This window comes from Falco biarmicus, chromosome 1 (assembly GCF_023638135.1).
Source record: "Falco biarmicus isolate bFalBia1 chromosome 1, bFalBia1.pri, whole genome shotgun sequence".
In the NCBI taxonomy this organism is placed as follows: domain Eukaryota; kingdom Metazoa; phylum Chordata; class Aves; order Falconiformes; family Falconidae; genus Falco; species Falco biarmicus.
The window spans coordinates 28,406,899-28,432,443 of record NC_079288.1 but is presented as its reverse complement, the minus strand read 5'-3'; the positions used below and the strand labels follow the sequence as shown (position 1 = coordinate 28,432,443).

The 25,545-nt window shown below is 52.0% G+C and overlaps 1 protein-coding gene across 4 annotated transcripts in view; it reads left to right on the top strand.

Annotated features, from left to right (window-relative positions):
- Nucleotides 1-1,760: 1,760 nt before the first annotated feature.
- Nucleotides 1,761-25,545, top strand: part of MN1 (MN1 proto-oncogene, transcriptional regulator) — a 112,368-nt gene continuing 88,583 nt past the window's right edge. For all 4 annotated transcript variants that reach the window (XR_008823734.1, XM_056350451.1, XM_056350448.1 and 1 more), the window contains exon 1: nucleotides 1,761-5,659. Coding sequence is in view for 3 of the 4 variants with exons in the window: in XM_056350451.1 (XP_056206426.1) it covers nucleotides 2,218-5,659 (3,442 nt within the window). In the remaining variant the exon portion in view is untranslated. The remainder of the gene's footprint in view (nucleotides 5,660-25,545) is intronic.

The following is a 25,545-nucleotide window of genomic DNA, read 5'->3' as shown; positions in this document are numbered from 1 at the left end:
GCTGCCGGCAGCACGTCTCACAGCCCGGCGTGTGTGCAGGTGGAAGGAGGCCTGGTGGGCACACAGTGGGCACGCAGTGGGCATGTGGTGGGCACACGGTGGGCACATGGTGGGCAGGCTTCCTGGAGCTCAGTGCAGTGAAGGTCCCCATGCGCTTCAGAAGCCAGTTTCTCTGCTGGGCTAGGATCTGGCTCCCACGAAAGCCAGAAAGCTGTTCTGAGCATGGGAAGAGGGGCTTGGGGGGGCTGGGGGTGGGTGGTGTGTGTGTGTGTGTGTGTGTGTGTGTGTGAGCCATTGGGATGCCCCCGGCTACGTTAAACGCTGCCCCAAGGGACAGGTGCTGCCCTCCGGGGATGCCGCCGCTCTGCGCCCACCGGCGGGCCCCGGGGGCTGTCCCCAGCACACACCCCCCCCACCCCCACCCCCCTCACCCCCAGCCCCGAGCGGCCCCGGTGGAGAGCGGGCCGGGCGGTGACCGGGCCGTACCCCGGGGCGCTGGGCCGCCCGACGAGCGCGGCAGGACAGGCCGGGGAGGGTGGAGGGGCCGATGCCCCGAGGCGGTCCCCGCCGGGGCCCTGCCCCGTCCCTCCTGCCCGCCGTCGGGGGGCCCGGGGGCGCGGCTGCCTGCCAGCCAGGAGGGGGGGGGGGCGGCCGGGCGGCGGCGGGGGGGGCGGGCGCCAGGGGGCGCTGTGCCCGTTCGCAAGAGCCGGCTCCGACGGCGCGCACGCAGGCGCAGAGGGTGCGCGGCGGCAGCGGCGGGAGCCCCGGGCCCGGGCGGGACCCTGCCCTGCCCGGAGGGGGGGCTCCTGCCCTGCCCTGACCCGGGGGGCTGCGGAGCCGCTGTGGGCCCGGCCCGCTGCCGCTCTGCGGGGCCACAAGGGTGCAGGGGCCGGCGGCTCCCTACCCCCACACCCCGCCGCCGTGGGCGCCGTTCCCGAGCCCCCCCCCCCCCCCCCTCTATTCCTTTGTGCCGCTGCCGGGCCGCGCGCACTTCATTTTCTGCCCCGGTGCCAGCCCCGCACCCCGCGCCCCCCCCCGTCACTTGGCTAAGTAATAATTTCCATGTCCAATTCCATTTCTTCTCCAGTTCTGAAATCTCCAAGCCATCAGCAAGGAGGATAGTTCACATGAAAACTAATTACACAAAATCAATATTTAATCACAGCGCAGCATCCTGATCCTGCAGAAAAAAAATCCCTTTAAAACTCTCCTGCCATATACAAATACTTCTCGGCCGCTTATTTATAGGTCTCATTTTTTTGGTGGGAGTCATGTTCATTTTGATTTTTTTTAAACCATCGACACGTGCGAGCCGCCGGCACCCGGAGCGCCGCCCGCCCGAGGGGTGCCCTGCCCCGCGGGGGGGCCGGCCGCTGCCGGCCCCGCTCCCGGTAACGGCCGGGCGCAGGCGGGTGTCCCGCTCCCCCCCACATAGCCCGCGGCTCCGGCTGCCCGCCCGGGCGGGCCCGACGGGGCGCGCCGCTCGGCCCCCGCCGCCGGGCTCCTCTGGGCGGGACGGCGGCACCGCTCCGTACCCAGCCCGCGGCCGCCGGGCGGTGTCCCCCGGGCGGGCGGCGCGGGGAGCCCCCCCGGCCGTTGCCAGCCGCGCGGCGGGGCCGGGCCGCCAGCACCCCGGGGCTGCGCGCAGGGGCCGCGGGGAGCGGCGCGGCGGGAGGGCGGGCGGGGCGGCGGAGCCACCTTAACGGCGAGCCCCGCCCCGGGCCGCGCGGCGCTCATTGGCGCAGCCCCGATGGCTGAAATTCATCGCTGAAATGCAAAACTTGTTGCTGCTCCGCCAGCGCCGGGTGAGAGCGAGGGAGCGCGCCGGGGAGCGCGGCGCAGCCCTCCCAGCGCCCGCACGCAGCGCCGGCCCCGCCGCCCGCACCGGCCCCGCCGCCCCGCCGCCGCCGGAGCCCTGCGAGCCGCGGGCAGCGCACGGCGGGCCGGCGATGCGGCGCGCAGCTCCCGGGCGCCGGAGCCTATGAGCGGCGGCGCGCCGCCCCGTCGGCTCTCGGGCAACGCAGCGCGGCCGGTGCCGGGCGGCAGCGAGCGGCGAGCCGCCGCCGGGGTGAGAGCGGGCGGGCGGCCGGTGGCAGCGGCGCGGCGGCGCGGCAGGATGTGAGCGGGGGCGGCCGAGCGGGGCGGCGGGGGACGCGGGACGGCGGAGCGGAGCGGCGCGGCGCGGAGCGGCCATGCCCTTCTGAGGAGCCGCGCAGGATGTTCGGGCTGGAGCAGTTCGAGCCGCAGAGCAGCGGCCGGAGCGGCGGGCAGGCGGAGCGGGGCTTCGGCCAGCCCGGACTGAGCATGAGCGCGCACTTCAAGGCGCCGGCCTTCCCCGGCGGCGGCCCGGCGGCGGCGGCGGTGGACCCGGCCCTGGGCGCGCTGGGCGAGCCGCCCCTCCTGGGCATGAACATGAGCCTGGCCGGGGACGCCTACGGCTTCCCGGGCCGCGGCCCCGCCGAGCTGCACGGCGGCGGCATGCAGCCCCCGGTGCACGGCTTCTTCGGCGGGCAGCAGCCGCACGGCGGCCACGGCGGCGCCCACCACCCCCACCAGCACCCCCCGCACTTCGGCGGCAACTTCGGGCCCGACCCCGGCGCCTCCTGCGTGCACGGCGGCCGGCTCCTGGGCTACAGCGGCGCGCTGGGCGGGCAGACGGCGTTCGCCGACGGCTACGAGCACATGGCCGAGAGCCAGGGCGGCGAGGGCTTCGGGCAGCAGCGCCCCGGGAACCTGCCCGACTTCCAGCACCACAGCGCCGGCGCCTCCAGCCACGCCGTGCCGGCGCCCTGCCTGCCCCTCGACCAGTCCCCCAACCGCGCCGCCTCCTTCCACGGGCTGCCGGCGGCCGGCTCCTCCGAGCCCCACGGCCTGGAGCAGCGGCGGCTGCCCGCACAGGGTGGCGTGGACTCGCTGGAATACAATTACCCCGGCGACGGCCCCGCCGGCCACTTCGAGCTGCCCGTCTTCTCCCCGTCGGAGCCCGAGGGGCAGCTGCCGCACTACGGCGGCGGGCGGCAGGTGCCAGCGGGCGGCAGCTTCGCGGGGGCGCCTGCCCTGCCCCGAGCGCCGGGCATGGCCGTGGCCAAGGCGCACCCGCCACAGCAGCACGGCGTCTTCTTTGAGCGCTTCGGGGGGGCGCGGAAGATGTCGGCCGGCCTGGAACCAGGGGCCAGCGCCAGGCACCCGCTGATGCAGCAGCAGCAGCAGCCACCGCCGCCGCAACCGCCGCAGCAGCCGCCGGGCTTGCTGGCCAGACAGAACTCCTGCCCGCCAGCCATCCCTAGGCAACAGCAAACAGAAGCCAACGCTCCCAACCCCAACCTGCAGGACAATGGGCCCATAATGCAGAACCAGCATGCACAGTTTGAATACCCTATTCACAGACTGGAGAACAGGAATATGCATCCCTACACCGACCCCGTGTTTAATATGCAGCACCCTCCTCCGCAACAGCCACCAAATCAAAGACTGCAGCACTTCGATGCCCCCTACGTGAGCGTCGCCAAGAGGCCGCGGTTCGACTTCCCTGGCAACCCCGGCGTCGAGCGCTGCGCCTCCTGGGGCAGCGGCATGCACGGCCCCACCATGGAGAGCCACCTCTCCCCGACGGCCTACTCTGGCCTGCCGGGCGAGTTCACCCCACCGGCGCCCGAGGCCTTTGGGGGGCCGTTGCCACATGGCGGCCCCGAGCACCCGGCGCTGGCGCAGCGCCAGAACGCAGCCCTGGTGATGAAGCAGATGGCCTCCCGCAGCCAGCAGCGCCTGCGGCCGCCCAGCCTGCAGCAGCTGGGGCACCATGGTGAGGTGGGCCCGCCCGGCGGCCTACCCCCGCCTGCCTTTGAGCGGGAGGCTGGCGGCAGCAGCCGCGGCTTCGACGCACCGGCGCCGCATCTGGCCCCTGACAGCGCCTGGTTTGCGGGGCCGCCACCGCCCGGGGAGCTGCTGCCGCGGCGCATGGCGGCGCCAGGGCTGCCGGCCGAGGCGGCCCCCCACGAGCTGGGCCTGCAGCCGGGCGGCACCGCCGTGCTCTTCCGGCCGGGTGCTGGAGGGCTAGGGCTGCAGGAGCCGCTGCGGATGGCGGGCGAGGGGCCGGCGCAGGCTCTGCCCTCGCCGGGTGTCCACCCGCCATTTGCGCCCGCCATGGGTGGCCTCTCACAGCTGCAGTCGCCGGGCGGTGGTGTGGCGCTGCCCAGCGCCCCCGCTGAGCGCCGCGGCCCCGCCGACTTTGCCGCCCAGCCCAGCTTCCCCTTTGCGGCGGCAGCGCGGCAGCCGACGGCCCATGGGGCCGCACCGGCCCTCAGCGCCTCGCCGGGCGCCTATCCGCCACCCCCGCCTGAGTTCCCGCCGCCACCGCCGCCGCGGCCCGCCGCCAGCAAGCTGGGCGCCCTCTCGCTGGGCTCCTTCAGCAAGCCGGCCAGCAAGGACAACGTCTTCGGGCAGAGCTGCCTGGCCGCCCTCTCCACTGCCTGCCAGAACATGATCGCCAGCCTGGGTGCCCCCAACCTCAACGTCACCTTCAACAAGAAGAGCCCAGCCGAGGCCAAGCGCAAGCTCAGCCAGGCTGAGCCCGACCCACCGCCACCCGCCGCCCCAGACTACTTTCCGGCAGGGCCGCCGGCAGGCGGGGGCGGCGCGGGCAAGGCGTCGGGTGCTGCCCCGCTGCTGCCTGCCGAGAGCAGCCTCTCGCCCGGCTACGCGCTGGAGCCGGCGGCCGGTGGCGAGGGGAAGGCGGGCGGCGGGCGGGGGCGGGGCCGCCGGAAACGGGACAGCGGGCACGTCAGCCCCGGCACCTTCTTCGAGAAGTTCTCGGCCACAGAGGGCGGCGGGGCCGGTGTCAGCCCGGGGCAGCCGGCAGTGCCGGCGGTGGCGGGGGGCCCACCGGGGGCTCCGGGTGCGGAGCGTGGTGGGGGCACCCCGCATGACAAGCCCCTGACCTCACCCTCCTGGGGCAAGGGTGGTGAGCTGCTGCTGGGGGAGCAGCCCGACCTGATGTCCTCCCTGGACAGCGGCATCCAGAGCGTGACCAAGTCGGATGGCAGCTCCCCGCACGTGGACTTTCCCGACGAGGTCAGCACCAGCTACGGCAACGAGGACGAGGTGTCCTCCAGCTCCGACAACGCCGCCTCCAAGCCCACCCGCAGCCCGCTGCTGAGCGGCTCGCCCAAGCTGCCCCGCGGGGAGCACGCACTTCTCAACGGACAGAAGCCCCTGGCCCTCAGCCTCCTCAGTACGTCTACCTCGACCCCTGACAGCTATGGGCTCAGCACCACGGCAGGCGCCCACCCCGGCACCCCAAGCATGGAGCAGGTGCGGACCCCCACGAGCACCTCGGCCCAGGACGAGATCCACCCCCTGGAGATCCTGCAGGCGCAGATCCAGCTGCAGCGGCAGCAGTTCAGCATCTCGGAAGATCAGCCCTTGGGGCTGAAGAGCAAGAAGGGGGAGTGCGCGGGGCAGAACGGGGACAGCGACCTGGGCAGCTGCTGCTCGGAGGGCGTCAAGGGCGCCATGAGCACCATCGACCTGGACTCCCTGATGGCGGAGCACAACTCCACCTGGTACCTGCCTGGTGAGAAGGCCCTGATGGAGGGGCAGGAGGAGGACAAGGCCATGGCGCCCTGGGAGAAGCCCAAGCCTCCGAACCCCAGCAAAGAAGGTATTGGTTGTCCCGCGCGGGTGCTGGCCCCTGGGGGAGGGCGTGGGGGGCTGCCTGGGGAAGGGGCAGCGGTGGGGCTGCAGCACCGGGATGCTGGGCATACGCCAGCCCCAGGCCCGCTCCATCCCCGGTGGGGACCTCGGCAGATGCTGGGAACGGGCTGTGGGATGCTGGCTGGCTCTGCCGGGTGGCCAGTGGCAGGGACGAAGTGCCCGCTGCCCGACCGGCCCGGGTGACGGCTGGACTGCCAGCCCCGTCCCCATCACACCTGGGGAGCGGCCCCCCGAGGGCTGCGGCGGCCACGGCTCGGGGGGCTCGCGGGGTGCTGAGCAGAGGGGCTCCCGGCAGAGCCCCGGCTGTGATGATGGGCCTGGGGTGTTGCGGAGGGGGCCACAGAGGGTGGTGCTGTGGAAGGGGCTCCCCGCGGGGCATAGGGTGCTGAGGAGGGGGCTCCCGCAGAGCCCTGCTGGGCACGGAGTGCTGAGGAGGGGGCTCTCGCAGAGCCCCGTGCTGGCTGAACCTTCCAGCCTTTTCTCCCAAAGTGATTTTCCTAAACCGTGAACACAGGCGTTTGTTTGCGGTGCTGTCCCTCCGCTTCCAGGTATTTCCCCGCTTGCAATAAGAGCCTGCCAGCAGCGCAATACTGGACTGAAAAGCTCTTGAGATTTTTATTTTTTTTTTCTTTAATAGAAAGGCAATTTAAAATAAAGCTCTGGGTCTGCTGGTGTAAAACTTGCTTAGTTGACAGATGTTTAATTTCAACATTAGTTGTAATTTTTGGTCCTTCCCTGTGTCCAGAGGGCACCATTATTCCCCAAGCTCAGGGAAAAAATATTTTAATGGAAAGCCCTCTATTATAAACGCTGTTTAAGATAAAGATGATTATACCTTCAATTGGTTTCTATTTTCTCTTATCAAAGCCATATTTTACAAACTGCCTGATGGTGTGCGTGAATATTACAATAGATGCACGTGCGTGTACCTGCTGTATGAATGCTCGCAGGCAATTTTTTGATGTGCTCTAAGTGCACGTGCGTAATTTACGCAATATAACCTCATTATTTGTGCCTAGGAAAGTTGATGTTTTGCTACTGCTGGTGTAGTTTGAAATTGTTTTCATTACGTTTGGTGGTTGCAGAGTGACTTTTTACAGTCTTCCACATTTAGTAATTTTGCTGAGAAAGGTGTTAGGAAAATCAAAAGGGAGATGGTTTGAAAACTGGGCAATTTCCTACCCCCAGTTCTGGTTGGCTTTCCAGCTTTGGGTTTCTGAAGCGTGAATCCTAGCCCCCATGGTTTGTCTCTTTGTTCATGTTTAATGCCCAGCGCAGGAGACTCATTTCAAGCGGGAGTGTTTAGCATGCACAGCAGACTCTAGGAAGCCCATCAGCATTCTCCATGCTTCACCCAGGCAAGGACATAAATTGGTTTGTTTGGGGCCCTTCTTTTCCATTTTTAAATGGAGTTGCACACAGCATCCTTCCTGGCCCCTTCTCTTTTATTGTTTCTTGTACACAACATCTAGATCTGACTGGATCAATAGCTAGTTAGCACAAATCACAGTTCCTGTCACTTCTACCTTGGCAGACTCACACACATATATACGTTCTCTCACAACACACGCACACACACACACGTACCACCACCACCCCCCGTTATGTGTGCACTCTCACACACGCATACAGACATGCAGATCTCAACACCATGCGCTATTTAGAATTAGATTTTAAGAGTAACTTACTCCATAGATCTTAATTTCATGGGTTTAAAAAAAAAAAAAAGTCCTCAGCAGGGATTTAATCTTGAGCAGCACATTTATTAAAAGCATAATCTGGCTTAAAATTACGTATATTTTGTGTATATGTGTCATATGGAGCAATGCTTGCTTTAATGTCCTTTAAGCACTCCTACGTTCACTTTGATCACCGCTATACTTAGTAACATCTAGTGAAATAAGTAATTGCTTTCTGGTTGCGATAACCACAATGTTGCTGTTGAAACAGTTCATCACTTGGAAGGAAAACCATTTAATCAGTGTTCCTATATAAGGGTATGTTTTAGTATTTCGGAGGCTTAACGTAAAATAGCAAAGCAGTTTTACAACAATACATAGAGGCACTCGTTTTGTTTCACACTTTAGTCACTTGAAGGATTTGAATGGGCTGGTTCTTCAGATGAGGAAATTCATACAGACCAGTGGAGAATTTACTTTAACTGTTGTTGGAAGTGGTAAAGATACAATAGGTGAAACAAAACAGGCTGTTCTCCTCGGTTAGTAGAAATGATTTAGCTTTCCATTGGCATACCCCCGAGTGTTTGAGACTGTGTTTAAGAAAAGGCTTTATTTATCCAGCGAGTGAGATTTTAAACCTTTTTGGTCGGCTGGGATTTGCATTCGTGGTGTCTGTTCCAGCAGTTCCCTGGTGTATGCGTGCAGGCTGAACGCGCAGCCTTCAGACAGCACTCCTCCAAATTTCAAGCGGTTCCTAAATGCGCTGCAGTTCTGCGCTGGGGGAGTGCTCACCATTTCACATTACTGTGCTGTATTGTTAAGGGTGAGATTAGTCGTTAGACCCCAGTTCCCTCACCAACACATAGGCATTGTTGGTGGGCTTCTTAATTACACCTGCCGTGGTGGGAGGGAAGGCGTTCGGTGATTTATTCCTATTGTGGCACTGCCGCGATCCGCATCGGCTGCTCAGCGGGTCCGGGGCAGGATGGAGGAGGGGGTGGCGGGTGTCAGAGGGCAGGTTGCCCCTCAGCAGAGTACTGGGCACGGCAGCTGCCTTCCCGCTGCTCCTCCTGCGCCAGGGACCGCAGGCTCCAGCTTTGCTGCCGGCCGTGGAGGGGCAGCTTGGGAACGGATAGGCTCCCCAAAACGCAACAGAATTGGGAACTTTTCAAATACTCTGTTAATGCTGGGATTACTGGGTGAAACAACTTGTTTGAGTTGTTTTAACGGCTGGTCGGATTCCTCAAGACTTACTGCTTTTTTTTTTGCTTTTTTTTTTTCTCATAATGCCATAAAAATGATTTGCTAGTATCTAGCAATCTGTGTGAGCTGTGAATTTTAAAGGTAGATGGGAGCAGATAATGTTGTTTCAGACACCTGAGCTGTAGGTGCCCGTGTAACAAGTACACACCTACATCCTTTGGTGATAGCCTTTACGAGTTCTGTGCATGTGTTTGCATTTTGTTTCTGAATTTAACATTGTCAGGGCTGGCTGGATGTTGATCTTCGCTGAAATGTGATTTTCCATAAGGAGTATTCTCCAATACATCATTTCTTGTGCTACCATGTTTGATGTGAAGTGGGTGATGGTTTGGTGTGTCGTGTCCCCCCCCAAATGCTTTCTAGAATTTCATATTTTCCTCTGCCGTGCAGCTAGAGCTGGGAGTGAGGTATAATAATACTGAGTCTGGAGAGGTCGTGTTGACTTCCAGCACCGCGGCCCTAGCTAACAAAGAATAACCAGATCAAATTCACTTTAAAAGGCAGGGCCAGTTCGGTGGGGTTTTGCTTTGCCTGGTTTGACTGAACCGGGATGATTTCCCTTTCAGTGAAATGTTGATTAGTATTCTCTAGAAACCCAGTAATTAAGTGCTGGTGGGGTTTTGTTTTAGTTTTTAATTGAAATTGTGAAGGTCCCACGCTGCAGATGTCAGGTGAAGACATCAATATGTAACCTAGAACTGTGCGAGCGTTGATTGGAAAAACTGAGAATATATTCAGCTGCTCGGTGGCCGCTGGACTCGTCCGTCCGCGCTGGTGGGCACATGCAGTGCAGCACGGTTAGTTTTCATCTTTGAGTTTTTGTTAATATTTCATCGTAACACTGAACCTATCATTTGAATGAGCCAGCAGGCCAGAACTCTTGACGAAGCAGTACGTAACATCGGTAAATGACTACCAAATAACATTAACAAAGGTCAAATTTGGTCCAGATGCAGCTGGGAGCCTTTGTTTTCTTTCTCTTCCTCGTATGTTCTGCTGCGTGCTTTTATTTTAAATACTGCTGAATTCTTTTGGAGGCTTTACCAAGGGACTAGGTTTGTTTACCGAGACCGAGTTTGTCAGACCTCTGGTGAGGCATTTCAAACAATATCACTGAAGGCAGTATGTGATTCGGAACAGGTTTGCGCTGTAGTAAGGGCTGCTGGAAATGAGTTCAGTGACGAAGCTCAGCGCACTTTGCAGCCATGGATCTGTGATTCCCGGTGCTGCTTTGTTTGCTTGAAAGGGCTGTTTAAACTTACACGAGGTATTTTAACAGTTAGTGGGAAAAAATGCTGTTGCCTTTGCCAAGAAGTTATGCGATATACTCCACAGATATGAAATACACATCTTTAATAAATGATCTGGATTAGCATGCAGATTTATGAGGGAGGAATGCTCCTGTTGCGTATCGCAGGAGAGAGTTCAGTGGGCATTAGGTTTGGGTTTAATATGATCCTTTAAACTCTTCCGACCTGTTAAAAAAAAATATAATTACTGAGAAGTTGCCCCTGCTTGGCTTGGCTTCATGTAAATTACAGTGACACTCTATTGTTTACTTTGACCGACTATAATTTTTAGTATTTTCTACTAGAAAATAGTCCTGTTTAGAAATGTTTTCCTTTGTTTTATAAACGTCCTGCAGCAGTGTGTTTGTAGACCTTTGTGGCAAATACTAGAGAAGGCAAGGGGCAGAGCTTTCAGTAGTGTTTGATGCTGCTGCTATAATGCACTAAGATGTTGAATGCAGAAAGTGTGTGAATTTATTGGCATTTCAGTAACTACCATAGTCCCTCTGTTTGCCTTCGCATCCATTCGTCTGTCTGTCTGTCTTAATTTTTGATCTTTACATTTACCTGTTCCGCTCATTTTAGCAGAGAGTCTAGCTGTATTCAAGTTAATGCAGATCACAAATTTGGTTTGCATCGTGATGCTTGCTTTTGTGAATGTCACGGCCCATTTTATAACGGCATGTTTAGTTGTGAGGTAAGTTTTAACTGGGTTGTTTTGTACATGCGTGCTGTGAGAGAGTGCATGAGACAGACTTTGGGGGATATATTTCTTGAAACTGGTATGTGAATGTGCTTCAGATCTTTACATGTGATGTAAAAGGAAATGAATTAGACTTAATATATGAGCTTAGATGACAGCATAGATTTATTCTGATCTGTGATGTATTACACCATGTCTGCTCTTAATTTTTAATGTGCAATACCTGTTTTTTTTACCAATGACCTAGTGGAATGCTCTGCCATAGAACTGCAAATAATTTTTTCCTAAAAAACATTATTAACCCACAGTACCTACAGACACAGTTTATTGTTAGTTGTATAGAGCAAAGGATAAGGCATTAAACAAAAGTCTGACCTGAAAATATGTGGGCTGCTTTTTATTTGTAACAGCTGACTCCCAGCTTCCGCAATGTTCTGTACCAGGGAGAGGTTTTGGTACAGCAAAACCTCTTTATGTGACCATATAAAATTTTAGTACTAGACAAATTACTGTACAGTTTTAGTCTGTGGTTTCTTGTGTATTTCTATTAAAGACAAGTGAGAGTAGAGTATCCACAAAAAGTGTAAAGCCAGCTCTGAAATGAATCTTCAGGTGGCCTAACACATAGGCTTTTTGAATGCTACATTTACTGAAATACCATAAACAGTTTTAATTACATATTTCCTAGAACACATTGAGGATATTAAATGAGACCGGTCCAGTTGTGGCTAGTGGGACCCATCCCTGATTTATCACTAGCATGAAATAGATCGTCCTTAACATGTTTTAGGCTGGAGCGCTTTGTACGCAGGCGGCACGGGTAATGCAGGCGGCACGGATAGCGGGCGTTGGGCGCCGGGCTCTGCCTGCCCAGCACGGCCGCTTGCTGTCAGACCCCTCACTGACAAATCTTAAGTCCTTGAAAAGAACAATTTTGCACCCGTAAAGACACGCTTATGGTTTGCAGGACATTTTCAAGATTGATGTGGTGTTTATTTAAATACAGAATTATCCTTGTTTCATTTGTTCGAGGGATGTTTTTAAAAGGAGAGCTTCCATTAATGAGGTATATTTAGAACGGGGCTTGCTTGTGCACTTCCTCAGCACCGGTTCTTGGGTGAGGGACGCAGGGCAGGGAACCCCCTATGGAAATTAAATAGGTGAGGCTGTGGAATCTTCCAGGAAATTTAAGGTCTGCTCTGGCTTTTCTGGTCTTGGTTCGATTTCTCAACTTTGAAAATGTAAATCTGAATTTTTGCTATTCTGTAGATAGAGCCAGTTTGCACATAGTGATGACACGACTAGCTTTTGTAAAGGTACTGACATTCTTTGTAGTTAGCTGCTTTTCCTTTGCAAATACTTTTGTGTAGGTGCAGTTAAAACATTAGGAAATATTAGAAGTCTTTTTTAGTGCAAACATTTTTTTAAAGCTTTTTTTTTTACAAATTTAAATTATTTTGTGGATTATGTGCCAGTGTTCCAAAGTGAAATGCCTTTTAAATTTAAAGCTGAGAATTGAACAGCTGGAGGTCTAATCCATTAATTTTTACAAGCTGACTTTCTTAATACTTCAAAGAGAACGTTTTAGATGATACTGCTTTGCTACCCCCCTCATCAGAACCCCTCTTCTGCCCGCCCCCCCCCCCCCCCCCCCCGGCAATGCCCTCTCTTCTAAGTCTTCATGTTCTGCTCATCTCCTGGCAAATGACAAAACCATATGTATGCAGTGAATGCATTTTCCTTAGTTGATGTAATAAGTTGTAAGCCTTGATGCTCTAAAGATGTCCTCTCCTAGCATTGCACTTTTTATCTATATGCTGATGCAAAAATACTGAGGTTGCTGTTTTTCTAGTAGTCTTCTCCCCCATACTTGAGTTATTTTTTGTAATGGTGCAAGCGTATTCGTAAGAGTATTTGTGTTCAGCAGCCACGTATCCTGGGCTTGTGCCCTTTCAAGCCACCTGACTCAAAGCTAGGTGCATCCCTTTCCCAGAGGGCTGGGTCTGACCCATGCTGGCCATTTTTAAATAAAGTTTTTCCAAGTTTTGTCTGGCCCCTGTTAGACAGTAACTGTTTAATCACATCTTATGATTTCACTCCCCAGGATGCACATACGTATCAGTCAGGGGAAGCTCCTGAGAATGAACTGTTTCTTGTCTGCTTATTTAGCTTCTGCTGGGAGCCTTTAGTTGTGCAGTTTATGTCTGTTTATTTTAAATTTTAGGAAATCTGTTTGTGTCTGTTTAGTATGTGAACGTAACAACACAGTGCATGACATTGTGCTGTCTCAATTTTTATTAGCTTTTAAGATTTGTCTAAAGAAGCTTTTTTTTGTTTGGTAAGCAGAAATCTGGTTATGTTTAAGTGCTGCTTTGATAGTTGGGGGTTGGATTTTGGGGTTTTTTTTACATTAAAATAAATACAGTTTATTTGAGTTTAAACACAAACAACACATGCGTGAGCTCGAAGGGCTGCGCCGGCTGCAGTGTTGTGGCAGGGGCAGCGCTGCAGCCGCGCTCTCATGGCCACTTTGCCTGAACTTCTGGATATTTGTATTTGTTCCCCCCCTCCCCCTGGCTTGGAGCATTTAAAAAGCGAGATGAGGCAACTGAGTTGCTACCTTTTTTTGTTTTAACTCTCTTACCTTCAGTTCCGACTGCTGGGCCTTTAGGACGTGATACTCTTGATCACAGACAAGCCTGTAATCAGTCAGTAGTTGGGAGACAGCGGGTTTTTTTGTGGTAAAATGTATATTTGCGGAGTTAAGTCTGCATTTAATTAATTTTGTGAATTAGTATTCACAAAATATTAGAAAGAATTTGTATTGCTAATAGAAAGATCATCCTGAGGCTGAGGAAGCACAGTTAATTGAAAAAGCAGCCATTTGTAAAGTGAAGAAAATTTTAAAACATTTCATACCCTAATTAAGAATATACTCCCGATTTAAAATTGGGAATATTAATTCGCTGTGTGAAGCAAATACACTAAAAAACCCTGGAAACAGTCATATCCTTCCTTCCTCCTCTTAATCTTCTCCCAAAATGCAGTTTAAGAAGAAAGGCATGACTTTTTTTTTTTTTTTTTTAAATGTAGCCTGAAACCATTTTGCTAGAAAGATGTAAATTGATCTATTAACATAGGAAATGAAGGCTGGACTGGGGTTATTATCTGGTCAGAATTTTAGGATCTCTTTCCTAGAAAAATCTTCAACTAATTTTTTTTGGGGGGGTGGGTATAGTCTTCCTCTATAATGACATTTTAAAGCCTTTTGGTTTTGGGTGAGAGAAGTCACGGAAAGCAGAGGATGCTGTAGATGAAGGCTGTCGAAGAGACGCAGATGTGAGTGCATTGCAAGCAGGGCCGGTCCCTGGGGATCAGGACCGAGTGTTCCCTCCCATCCGCTGCTGGAGGTGATGCTCGATTGTCTGGTGAAACAGGCGGAGAGGGAGCGTCTGCCTGAGTGTTCCAGTCTTCTGGCTAGATGGCACAGTTGGTCAAGTCATTACCATTGCACTTACGGATACTTGGGTTTATGTTTGATTTAGAACGCAGTGGAGTCCATATTCAGGTCTCACTCTATTATTATTTTTATTATTTAAGATCATATTTATTGCACCATAAATTGACACGGTGCTTTAGAAACCTGGGAGATGTTCCCACTGCTAAAAGATTAACCGTCCAAATGAGATAAAACAGGCGTCGTTTGGCCACGCAGCTGTTTTACCGGGGATGGGTAAGCTGGCAGCCGTGTGGCCCAATGACCGCAGTGCCACCGTGACTGTGGCAGAAGATGCTGGCGGGGTGCGCGATGGGGTCGCGCGCTGGTGGAGCCGGAGGGACCCTGGGGATGAGTCTCGGCGCTTGGGTGCCCGACAAAGGCTGGCATGCTGGGACTGAACGGTGCTGGAATGGAGCGTGCAGCTGGGGGCCCAGCTGCGGTGCTTGGGTAATGCGTGTAGGCATGGGGAATGAAGAGCTGAGAGCGTCTCGTCCCACTTGGTAATCTCATTTCTGCATTGTTTACTTCTTCCTCTGGTGTGTTTGGTGGGGATGGTGCAGCCATACTGCCCTCCCTGCTGCAGCATTTCTCCTCTCCTGGAAAAAAACCCTCAAACCCTCCGTTACGGCACTTCTGACCTAGTATGTGAGTGAATTTCTAAATGAATTTCTTAGACTGAGCAACAGGAAAAGAAACCAAAATGATGTGGAAATAGTTTGATGTGAGATGCGTCAGGTATCTGGGGGTGGAGGCATCACCATGGGTGGGATTCTCCTCTCCTCTGGGTGAGGGGGATCCTGCCCGGCCAGGACCCGACCCCGAGGTTGGAGCTCTCCGGTACGGCACAGCGCTCCGGGATCACCTAAACCTAGGGTGGTACTGACGGAGCGTTGCTAGAAACAGGGCATCCCTTAGGCCCGTAAGGCAGTCAGGTAACTTTTTGCATCTGATGTTACAGGTATTTTTGATCTGACTCGCTTGTTTTGGTATTTTTTTTAGTGCCAAAATGTTAGGCTGAAAAACTTCTTTTGCCTGGTCTGAAGCATAGCCCAAATTTCAGACCAAATGCCAGTTTTAAAAGCAAGAAAGTAATAAATGTCCCTGTTGCTTGTATTCTACAACAACAACAACAACAAAAAAGGAATTCCCCAGTAATCATAATAAAAATTACCACAATCTATGAGACAATAATTCTGAAACACTTTAAAAATAGTGTTACCATTCAGAGTGCAAAGCAGCTGGTATTTTATGATGGAGCAGATTTTATTGTTACTGGATATAGGGTCAAACACTTGCAACGCATTCTTGATTTAAACAAACCAAAAACACAAGTGCTTTTCTGAAGATAAAATCAGTGTGATTTTCATCCACCCCCCCACCCCCCCTGGATGCTGTAGTTCCCTTCTCTACCTCTAAATATAGGCACATGCTGTTCTTTTTATGCTGGGAGAAACAGCTAGCATCCCAACTCCCTGTGCTCTCTCCACTACGCTGTCGTTCTAGAGGCAGAGGAAAAAATAGGACTGTCTCAAAGTATAATTAAAATCTCGTATGAGCTATTTTAAGATAGGCAGATCACCAAAAAAAAGAGAGAATACCAAAGCATTTCTTCATTCCGGTACTTTTTAATTATTAGTATTATTTGCTGTCGATAGGAAGTTTTGTACCATCGTCTGTTAATATGTTGTAGCTGTCTGCAAAATGGGGAGGAGTGGCGATGGCTCTGGAACTGCTGGGGGACGGGGCAGCGGCCGCAGAAGCCCCAGGGAGCCTGGGAGTGGCCTCAGTTATGTGGGTTATCTTTACTTCCAGACTTCGTGCATGCAAAGTAATATTCTATATTACATGATAAAGTGATTTGTCATGTAGATGAATCAAGTTAGTATACTGCGTCCTGATTTTACTTCAGCTGGGGTGCTTACAGGAATTGCAGAAACAAATTTGCTGCTGGCAGCTGCAGGGCTCCTGGATGCTGCGGGCTCCCCGGGGCTGCCGCCCTGGTGCGGGTGCTGCCGCCCTGGTGCGGGTGCTGCCGCCGTGATGCAGGTGCTGCCGCCCTGGTGTGGGTGCTGCCGCCGTGATGCAGGTGCTGCCGCCGTGAGGCGGTGCTGCTGCCCTGGTGTGGGTGCTGCCACCGTGATGTGGGTGCTGCTGCTGTAATGTGGGTGCTGCCACCCTGGCTCAGTGGATGCCTGGCTGCTGGGGTGGCCCAGGAGCCTGCCTGCGGTGGGCTGACAAACACCACTTGGGAAAGGTGGGGTATTTAACAAAGCAATGGAGTTTTACTCCAAATAATTGTCCAAATCCATTCGTATTTGGTGTAGCTTTTTCTCTAGAGTGGTTTGCGCCAATGGTGCTGAAACATTTCAGTTACAGAGAAGAATAAAAACTCTCTTCCTTTCAGACAAGTGTGAGCTTCAGGAGCTGGAGAAGCATGCAGTTGGAGAGATTGTGATACAATTACATTTTTATGTCTACCTATTAAGCATAATGAAGGGTTGGTTGCTGGCCTTAAATTTGGAAAGAGCTTACAGTAAAGCTTAAAACAGAAGTATATTCCTGTAATTACTGCTTTGCAGTGAGGAGTATGGCTAGGTAAAGGGAATAAAAACTATTCATTGTCCAATTGTATTTCCATAACTGCTGCACTTTTAAACATCTGTTTTGAAAGATAAAATTTTCTGTTATACTAATTTTTGGAAGTAAGCTAATAAGCCAACACGGGAGGGGTAAAAAAAAAAAAAAAGAGGTGAAGAATGTCAAAAGAACAATGCTTAGAAAACACACAGCTTTAACTTCTTTTGTGAGCCCTGCTACATTATTTGGAGAATCAGTCGATTTGTTTATTAAGCACAAGGCCAGTGTACTGTTTTGGTTTGTGTTTACTTGAGTTTGAGATATGTGGTGATGAAATCAAGACTTTAAAAAGCTTTGAATTTCATGTTTGCTTTTATTTGTGCTAGACTAGGTGAACCCAGTAACACATGGTTCAGTCAGTTCCAAGTTTGCTTTTGCTTTTACTTGACTTCATTCTCATTGCCTGATGGCAGTATATCAGGCAAACTTGGATCACAGCATCAATTGTTTGAAATTATTGTTTAGATTATGTTCAGTTTCAAATGGTGTGAAACTATTTGTAGTGAGAAATGAGCATTTGTTTATGATGATAAAAATAGTTTTTCATAGCCTACATTTTTTTTCATTGTATGTAATAGCAACTGTTACAGCTCAGAATATCTGTGTGTTTTTTCAAAGTGGTAACGGCGGCACCGTTGTGCTCTTTGTGTGCGTTTGGGACTGTGGACTACACTGAAGAGGAGCTGTTTCTGCTTCACGCCAGGAAGAAGAGGGGAAAAGACCAAACCTTTTCTTGCCCCTTAGGGGAAAAAAAAAAACCACCTAAACCACCTCCTTTTTCCTCTTGGCCTCAAAAATTTGGCTTATATCTTTAAGGTGGAGGGTTTTTTCCTTTCCTTTTCCTACCACCTTTTAAGATGTGCTGTACTGGCCTTTCTCTTCCTTTTTGTGGAGCTTCTCTTGGAATCTGTTTTAAGGGGTTATATTTGAAATGTTCTGCCTTCTACCGTGGTCTGGCCCGAATAGAAATGTGAAAAGTTCCCATTACTGAGCTGTAAAAGAATACTGTAAATGGGTTATGCAGGAAAAACCATTTAGATAAAAATGCAATTTTCCCGTCTGCATACACTGCTAAGAATTAATGGCACATTCTTCCTAAATGGGTACTTCTATATTATATTTTCACCTTAATGAAATTCTTTCCAAAACAGGAGTGTTTCATTTAAAATTTTTGAGCAAAATTGATCTGTCTTTATCCTCTGTGCTCCCCCCACTTTAGTTAAATCTCACTGGAACGACTACTGAGGGCTCTCTGCGTACTTTACAGAAAATAGATGTTGGGCTTAAAGGTCAGCATCCCGGTTGGCTCTGCATCCCTTTGCAGGGCGCACGTCATGGGGCTGCTCTTACCCCTGTGGCTTCATGTCTGGATTTGTGCTTTCTGATGGGGTGGTACGTGGTGAGCGTGCCAGCTGTGCTCTTCCTGGCTCTGCTACTTGGCGTGTGGCCACCAGGTGATGGAGACATGAATAAGTCACCTAGCAGGTCATTTTTTGTCAGAAATACTCCAAAAAGGAGAGTGGTCAAGCCTATCGTGGCCTTTGCCAGCGTCACCCCAGCATGCGTTTGTTGCACACCTGGAGCAGAGGCCAGTCCCAGCCAACAGAAACCCAAAACATATATTCATGCTTTTTAATGGTTTCCGTTTCATTAAAGGGTTTTAATGTAACAGTGAGAACAAAACTGTACTGTAGGAATAGGGCTAATAGAAAGATTCCTGCTTTAAGCAGCTATTTACTTTTGAGTTGCAGTGGGGAAAATGCTTTTATTAAATAAATTGTTTGGTGTTTTCATAGTGTTAGCAAAATGGTTCCCACATATAAGCAATACTCGTAACGATGGAGACACGGATATTAGTTGTTGCAACTCAGAGTCTCCATTTGCAAAATAAAAATTACTTCAGCAGTAATGCTGAGCAGCCTTTTGCATCGCTTTTGTGACAGATTACTCTTCAAGGGACTCTGTGCTTGGAATATCCCCCAAAACATGAAATACAGGAAAAATGTAAGGCCTTTTCTCAAAGCAGTTCTAGTGCCTGTAGAAGCTACTCTGGAGCTCTTCTCTGTAATACTCTCTTTTTTGGACACCTTAGTTGAACTCAAAATCTGGCTGGGCTATTGCAGGCATCCTGCATCAGGGTTTTAGTGGCTTTTTTACCCAGCTGTTGCTTCCCTGCCTGCGTTCAATGGGTCTGCTCCTGCACAGCTGTGTGAGTGTGGTCAGTGGGGGTACTGCTGCTGCCTTCACTGTAGCGTGAGCCCAGGCAAGTACAGGAGACGGTGTTTGTGAAGGTCCACGTGTGTGTGTTTGGGAACTGGGGGAAGAATTGCCAAATAAACACTCTTGAAGATCCCCTTACGTGCTTGTGACCCGGTGCTGTGCCCGGCCCCGCTTGTGTGCACGTGGCAGCCAGACGGCAAGGCTCGGCGCGGGGCACAGGCAGCTGGTGTTCTGACAGATTTTTCCTTTGGGGAGGACAGCAGCGATCCCTGTTTAAAACTGCGTGTCTTTCAGACTCGATAGGTAGGAGCCGTGCACATGCTGCAGGGCCAGGACAGCCCTCAGCCGGTGCCTCCGCTGCCGCCTGCTCGGGGCTCTGCCGCTGGGCACGTGTGGCTCCGCCGCTGGGCACGCGGTGGCTCCGCCACTGCCTGGTCACTCCTCCCTGCGCAGCGTTTGCAAGGAAACGAACAGCTTCAGCGGATTCCCCCACCTGCCGATTTGCAGATTCCCGGGAAATGGATTGCAGAGTTCTGCAGCTCGTTATTCAAAACGTGTTCCCGAGCTCCCGCAGCGCGTAGCTATCGGTGCTGTGCATTGGTGACTTTCCGTTCGTGTTGACACCTTACTTCAGAGGCTTGGCACCCGTTTGTTTTCTTTCTGACTCTCACTCCGAACTAACACTGAGCTTAATCCAAATTCTGTTTGGAAAAAGGGGTGTTTATAGTCAGTGAGGCTTTGACTACTTACAGTTGTCTTCCAATACTCTTCCAATCAAAGAACAGAAAAATACTCTACCCCTCATCAGGTGGGTTACGCAACAGCTATTTATTCAGTCACAAAATTTCCCTTTTGTGATTCACTTTTTGTGAATCAGAGGAGTTCAGCAGAGATTGCAAATCGCGACTTTTACAGCCAAATATGCAATCCCCCTGGAAGCAAATGTTGAGAATTTAAATATTTCGGTCTAGTTCTTTGTAACTTGCAAGTCTTGGATTAATGGGACATTGGCTCTTGAGATTTCGTGTAAAATGAAATTTTAAAAAGCCCACAGAAATGATTGCTCCAAGTAACTCTGGAAGACAAACGTTTCTGAATAGTTACAGTTTGCTTTTTCATCGGTGCTACTTATAGTATATATATACTCGGTGGTGTAGTGTATAGTGTTACACCGAGTGCTATTTTTTATTATTACTCAGCGTGCTCTGCCATCCTGACCGATACAGAGGCCTCTGCAGGGCAAAACCCTGGGCAGGTGCAGAGGCCTCGCTGGTCACCTGCTGGGCAGGACATGTCACCAGGCAGCGCTGGCTCTTCCCCTGCTCCTCAGGTGAAAAGGTGCTGCTCAACCTGGGTGTCTAGGTCTTGTGCAGCCATCTTACCGTCAGGGAATGGAAAACTCGGTGCCTGAGAAGGAAAATGCAAGACAGCTAGGCAAGCCATGGGCTGCTGCCCGATTCTCTGCTGGCGGTTTCATGCCCTAGGACAGGAGTGCCTGTCACGGGAGGTGTTTGCTGCCCCGTGTGAGCGGTTAGCTGTTCAAAGGGTGCTGCTTGATTCCACTCTAGATAGAAATTTCCTATGCATCGCTGGTTTATTTTTTAATTATTTTTTTTTTCCCTTTTGGTGCTGTGTACCTGGCAGGCACACTGCATACTAAGTTGTGCATTTAAGCATTGGCTGCTACAGTAAAAATCTTGATGGCCATTGTTTCTACCAAAAAAAAAAAACCTTCTCATCTTCAAAGTCACTGCTGTTACAATAATTTTCTCTTTGAACATGTCAGGATTCTGTCTTTGATTATATACTGGATTGTCTCTTGTCATTGCATAATGATTTTTTTGGGTAGACGGAGACATTTTTCAGTTCATCACAGTGCATCCCCCATCCCAGTACTTCTTTAAAAAAGAGACTTATGTTGAAAACAGGTATTTAAGACTATAGATCTTCAAGAAAATAACTGGTTTTGACTTTATTTTCCTGGGAATTTTGTAAAGCTGATGTGAAGTATAGCTTTCTTTTACAATTTGAACTTAGACTTTCAAAATCTCCCTTTTCTCCCACTCTTCTTTTTGCTTTTGATTGCACCAGAAGTCATTATTTCAGAAATTTTCTTCCACTTTTTCATTTGCTGTTTTTGCAGCTTACACTACACAAAAAGACTGAATCTCTGTAATTCCACCACCAGTTTATTCAGCTTTAAACAAGTTTTTGGAGAAAAAAACCCCAAAGAGAATGGAAAAGGGGGTTTAGAAAATTAAATAATGCTTATTCTTTTACCAAAAAAAGAATGTGAAAAATTAGGTTTTTCCATTTCGTGTGTCACTATTCTCTGAAGCTGGGAAGGCTTTAGAAAAGGAATGTTGGAAAAGAAAATGGGGGGAGATAAGTGATTAAATAAACATTAACACTCATTTTTATGGTTACTGAGGAAAGGGGAGAGAGGAAAGGAGGCCAACTTCTAAAAAAAATACCATGAAAATGAAAAAACATTTGTAAAAATGAGTAGGCTGGTGCTGTGTTGGTGATGCCATTCTGTTGGCCAGCTCTGTGGTCTAACATCCCTGCTCCTAGGTGAGGAGGTGGCTGTGCAGGAGTCGAGGAGGCATGGCTCCAGCATGCCGTCCAACAGGGTGGATATCAGTCAGTTGGATGGATGGGTGGGTGGTTGGTTGGCTGTTGTGGAGGTCAGTCAGTTGGTTGGCAGCTGGTTGGTTGGTTGCGTAGTTGACTGCTGTGGAGGTCAGTCAGTTGGCTGGTGTAGAGGTCAGTTGGGTGGGTGGGTGGGTGGCTGGTTGGCGTGGAGGTTGGTCAGTTGGTTGGATGGGTAGTTGGCTGGTGTGGAGGTTGGTCAGTTGGTTGGCTGGGTGGTGGGCTGATGTGGAGGTTGGTCGTTTGGTTGGGTGGGTGCCTTTGAGGTGGCTATCTGACCTGGGGATTGAGCACTCTGCTGCCAGACCCTCCCTGCCCTGCTGTCTTTTGAGGACTTGTTCAAAGCCTGGCAAGCATACATCTAGGCCACTTCCATCAGGAGCTGTTTTTTAGTTTATATGATGTGTACTGGTGGTCTGACCACTTTCCAGGGACAAGAGTTTCTGCCACTGCTGTGATGGGTGCTCGCTGGCATGTTGTGGCTCTCTGAGCACAGTGGTGGGATGAAGGTGCCCTAGAAGCAGAGCTCCTCTCCCACTGCTGCTGAGTAATGGAGGGATGTGCCAGCTTTGTGGCTTTTCATGGTCAATGGCTTGAATTGTGGTGCTGCACTAGTACGATGTTCACCTTGGATCAAAGGGCAGGGGTCCTTCTGAAATGGAAGGTGCCTTGGAAGGTCCGCCTGAGCTAAGTGGAAGCCCAGAGCATCTGCAATTGTCTTGCGCCGTGTGTATGTGCAATCATTTCCATCACTGAATGATGCTGATGCCACCAGTATAAGGGGGAAACTGGACAAAAATGGGGGACAGTAGCACTGCATCAAGCACTGAACAGAGTTATCCCTGGGAAAATGGGTATGCTGTGCGAGGGGCAGGAGACCCCAGCCCAGGTAAAATCTGCAGACCCACATCTAGTCATGATATGTGTGCACACTTCCAGCAGGTTGTTGTAAAATTGTATTACTTGATGAGTTTGTTGCTTCAGAGGGTTAAGTGCGATTGAATTAAAGGTACCTTCTCAGTGGGCTTCGCCTCCGTGGTTCCACGTGATGGAAGTCTTTGCCGTAGAGTTTGTAAATCCTGGCTGTGGTTTGAAACAGGCTCTTTCTGCCCTTCTGTTTTGTCAGGAAAAGAGCTAAAAAGGACTTGCTGTATCTTTAAACTGGCGGATCCTTAAAACCTCCCTGGGAAGTAGAAGGGGGAAGGGACCCTTTCAGTATTAATTAAACAGAGATGTCTTGCTGTAGACTTCAGGGTTTACTGATAAACGCCAGCCCCTCACCCACGCCTGGTGGTGGCTGCTATTATTTAATCAGGGCTATTATGAGGAATCTGAGAAATCCTCTCTTTCTCCTCCTCCGTCTTCCATTTATCTGTCCTCCCAACCTGTTTGTTTGTGTATGGTTAAGTTCTCCATGCCAGGGAGAAGCAGAGTGGAAATGTCAGGGGTCAGGCTGCAGGCCGGTCAGGCAGGGAGCAGGCAGCCCAGCTCCATGGTGCAGCCTTTGACTTTCCGAGAAACCGGAGATACACTGGTTCCAGGCGAGATTAACTCTTTCAGCACAGCTGCCTTCTGCTCAGGAAAACCTGGAGGACTGGAGGCAAGGTGGGTACGTGAAGGCACTGAGTCTCTGTTCATGCATATATCCTTGCGGTCCCGTTGTTGGGTGTTCCTGCTGTCATTGCACTCACCCTCTTATCTGAGCCCAGCAGGCCCAACATTTCATCTGCCTTGGCAGCTATGCAGCTGGAGGATGCGGCTGCGTGGATCCAAACTTCTGAGAAGGATGGCGGGCAGCATGATTTGTTGCACTGCTATTACCGATACCTGTATTTCTCGGTGTGTTTTCCAATAAACAGAGCGTTCATCCTCAAAGGGCGCGATGCTGCTGTTCAGAGGTGTGTTTTTGAGCAGCGGCGTGACTCGGGGTTTGCCACTCAGAAGATACCTAAGACCAGTCTGAATGCCCTTACCTTCAGGATAACCAGTTTTGATGCTGGGCTGACTGACTGAGTATCTCACCGGCTTTAAGATGTGTGTAGTGCGGTGGTTTACATGTGCAGCAGCCCTGGCTGGTGCCATGGTGATAGCTGGGGTTTGGTGAGTGTTGGTTGCATGCCTCCAGCTGTAGTACCTGTGTCTCGCCCCACCTGCGTGCAGGACAGGTATGATTCAGCGGTGGGGTGGAGGATTTTGTTTGTTTGGTGCCGCCTTTGCATGGGGGTTGCAGCGGTGCAGCAGGTGCGGAGGGGCCAAGTCCTGCTGGTTGGACAGAGCTCGAAGTGCAAACAGTGCCCTGCTTGGGACAGTTGCAGGTGGAGATCACAAGGTAGCCCTTACGCTGCCACCTGGTAGCTTCCTTGTATGTGGCTTTATTTCAGTAGTGAGGTGCTTGTGTGGAAGTTGCCTGCACTAATGGTCCCTTCTGCAGGGGCAGGACGGGGTGGGGGTCACGCGATGGCAGTTCCCCCCCGTGAGCATCAGGGTTGTGTTTGCAAAGTCCTTTCACAAAGGGGTCTCGGTCTCACTGCTTTGTGCCTGATTTTATGGATGTGTTCGTGAGCTTTAAAGGCCTTGCAGACCCCGTGCTTGGGAAGGTTATTTAGCTGTTGCCTGATCAGCTCACTCCAACAGCAGTGTTATGTGCTACACAACCGCTTTGTATAGGGGCGGCGGATGTGCCACAGCACGATTCTCTGTTGTAACTTGCGTGAGTAAAGGACTTGTGTCGTCTGTGTCCGGGAGGATGAGGCCATCTGTGCCAGCGTTCCCCCCGACAGCCCTGCCGGGTGGATAGCCCCTCAGGGCAGGGGGACGAGGGCGCTGCCTGTCGCCCCTCCTGCTGCACCCGGTGGGGCCGGGGCTTGGCGAGGGGCTCCCCACCTCCCTGTGCACCCTGCGCTCCTCTCGCTTAGCGCTGCACCTGTGCAGTATTTGCTTTAAACTTGCCTTCCTCCACCATCCCCTGTTAACTTGCTGACCGAGAGTGGTGCAGCAGGGGAGAGCGTCGCTGCTGCTGGAGACCCTTCTTTGATGGGCCGGGTGGTCAGAGGGACCTGCCCTTCTGGCAGGGCAGCCTGTGCTGCTGCGCTGAACGAGTCTCAGCCGGGTTAACAGCATTGGCACAAGCAGCTGTAGTTGTGTATGGGACAGGAATAAAGTCCAGTCTCTCTATCCAGAGTGCCCCCCACGGCGAGGTCCCCAGGGACACGCTGTGCTCCTGTGTGCCGGCGTGTCGGCACTGCTCAGCCCTGTGCCCCTGCCCTTGCCAGGGGAGCAGGTGCTCCTGGGCATCCCCTCCCCGAGCGCCGCAGGGCAGAGCCCACAACTGCCAGCACAGCGGGGCGAGCTAATTGTCTGCCACCTACTCATTTTCCAGGGATATTGAAATTGTTGTGGGTCATAAATCACATGAGCATATGGCTAGAAAGGGAACACAGGCCCGTATTTTAGCTTTGGGTTTGAAGATGAGACTGTCTGTCCTGTCTTGTACTGGCCCGTTTTGTTGATTTACTGGCCTGTGAAACTTTAGAGTTAATTTTTTGGTGAAGCAGTGAAAGTCTGTCTACCCCTGACTTCCTTGCTTGAACAGCTGTTTGCTGCTGATTCGTTGCTATTCTGAGAATTTCGTGAAGACTCTCCACAGTGATGTGACAATTGGAAGAAAAAGATGAGCTTATATTTTTCTTTTCGTAATAGTGGCACTTACGTACCTAAGAAAGCCAGGTTTCTTTGTGTGTGTTGTTTTTTTTTAAGATGCATTTCCCTTGCTGCCATTCCTCCTTCACATAGTTACATATTTCTTCTCATGATTTCTTTGCTTTTCCTTGAGATAGATTTAGTTTTAAAACATGCTGTTCAAACAAACCCTGGTCCTCAATCAGATTTATG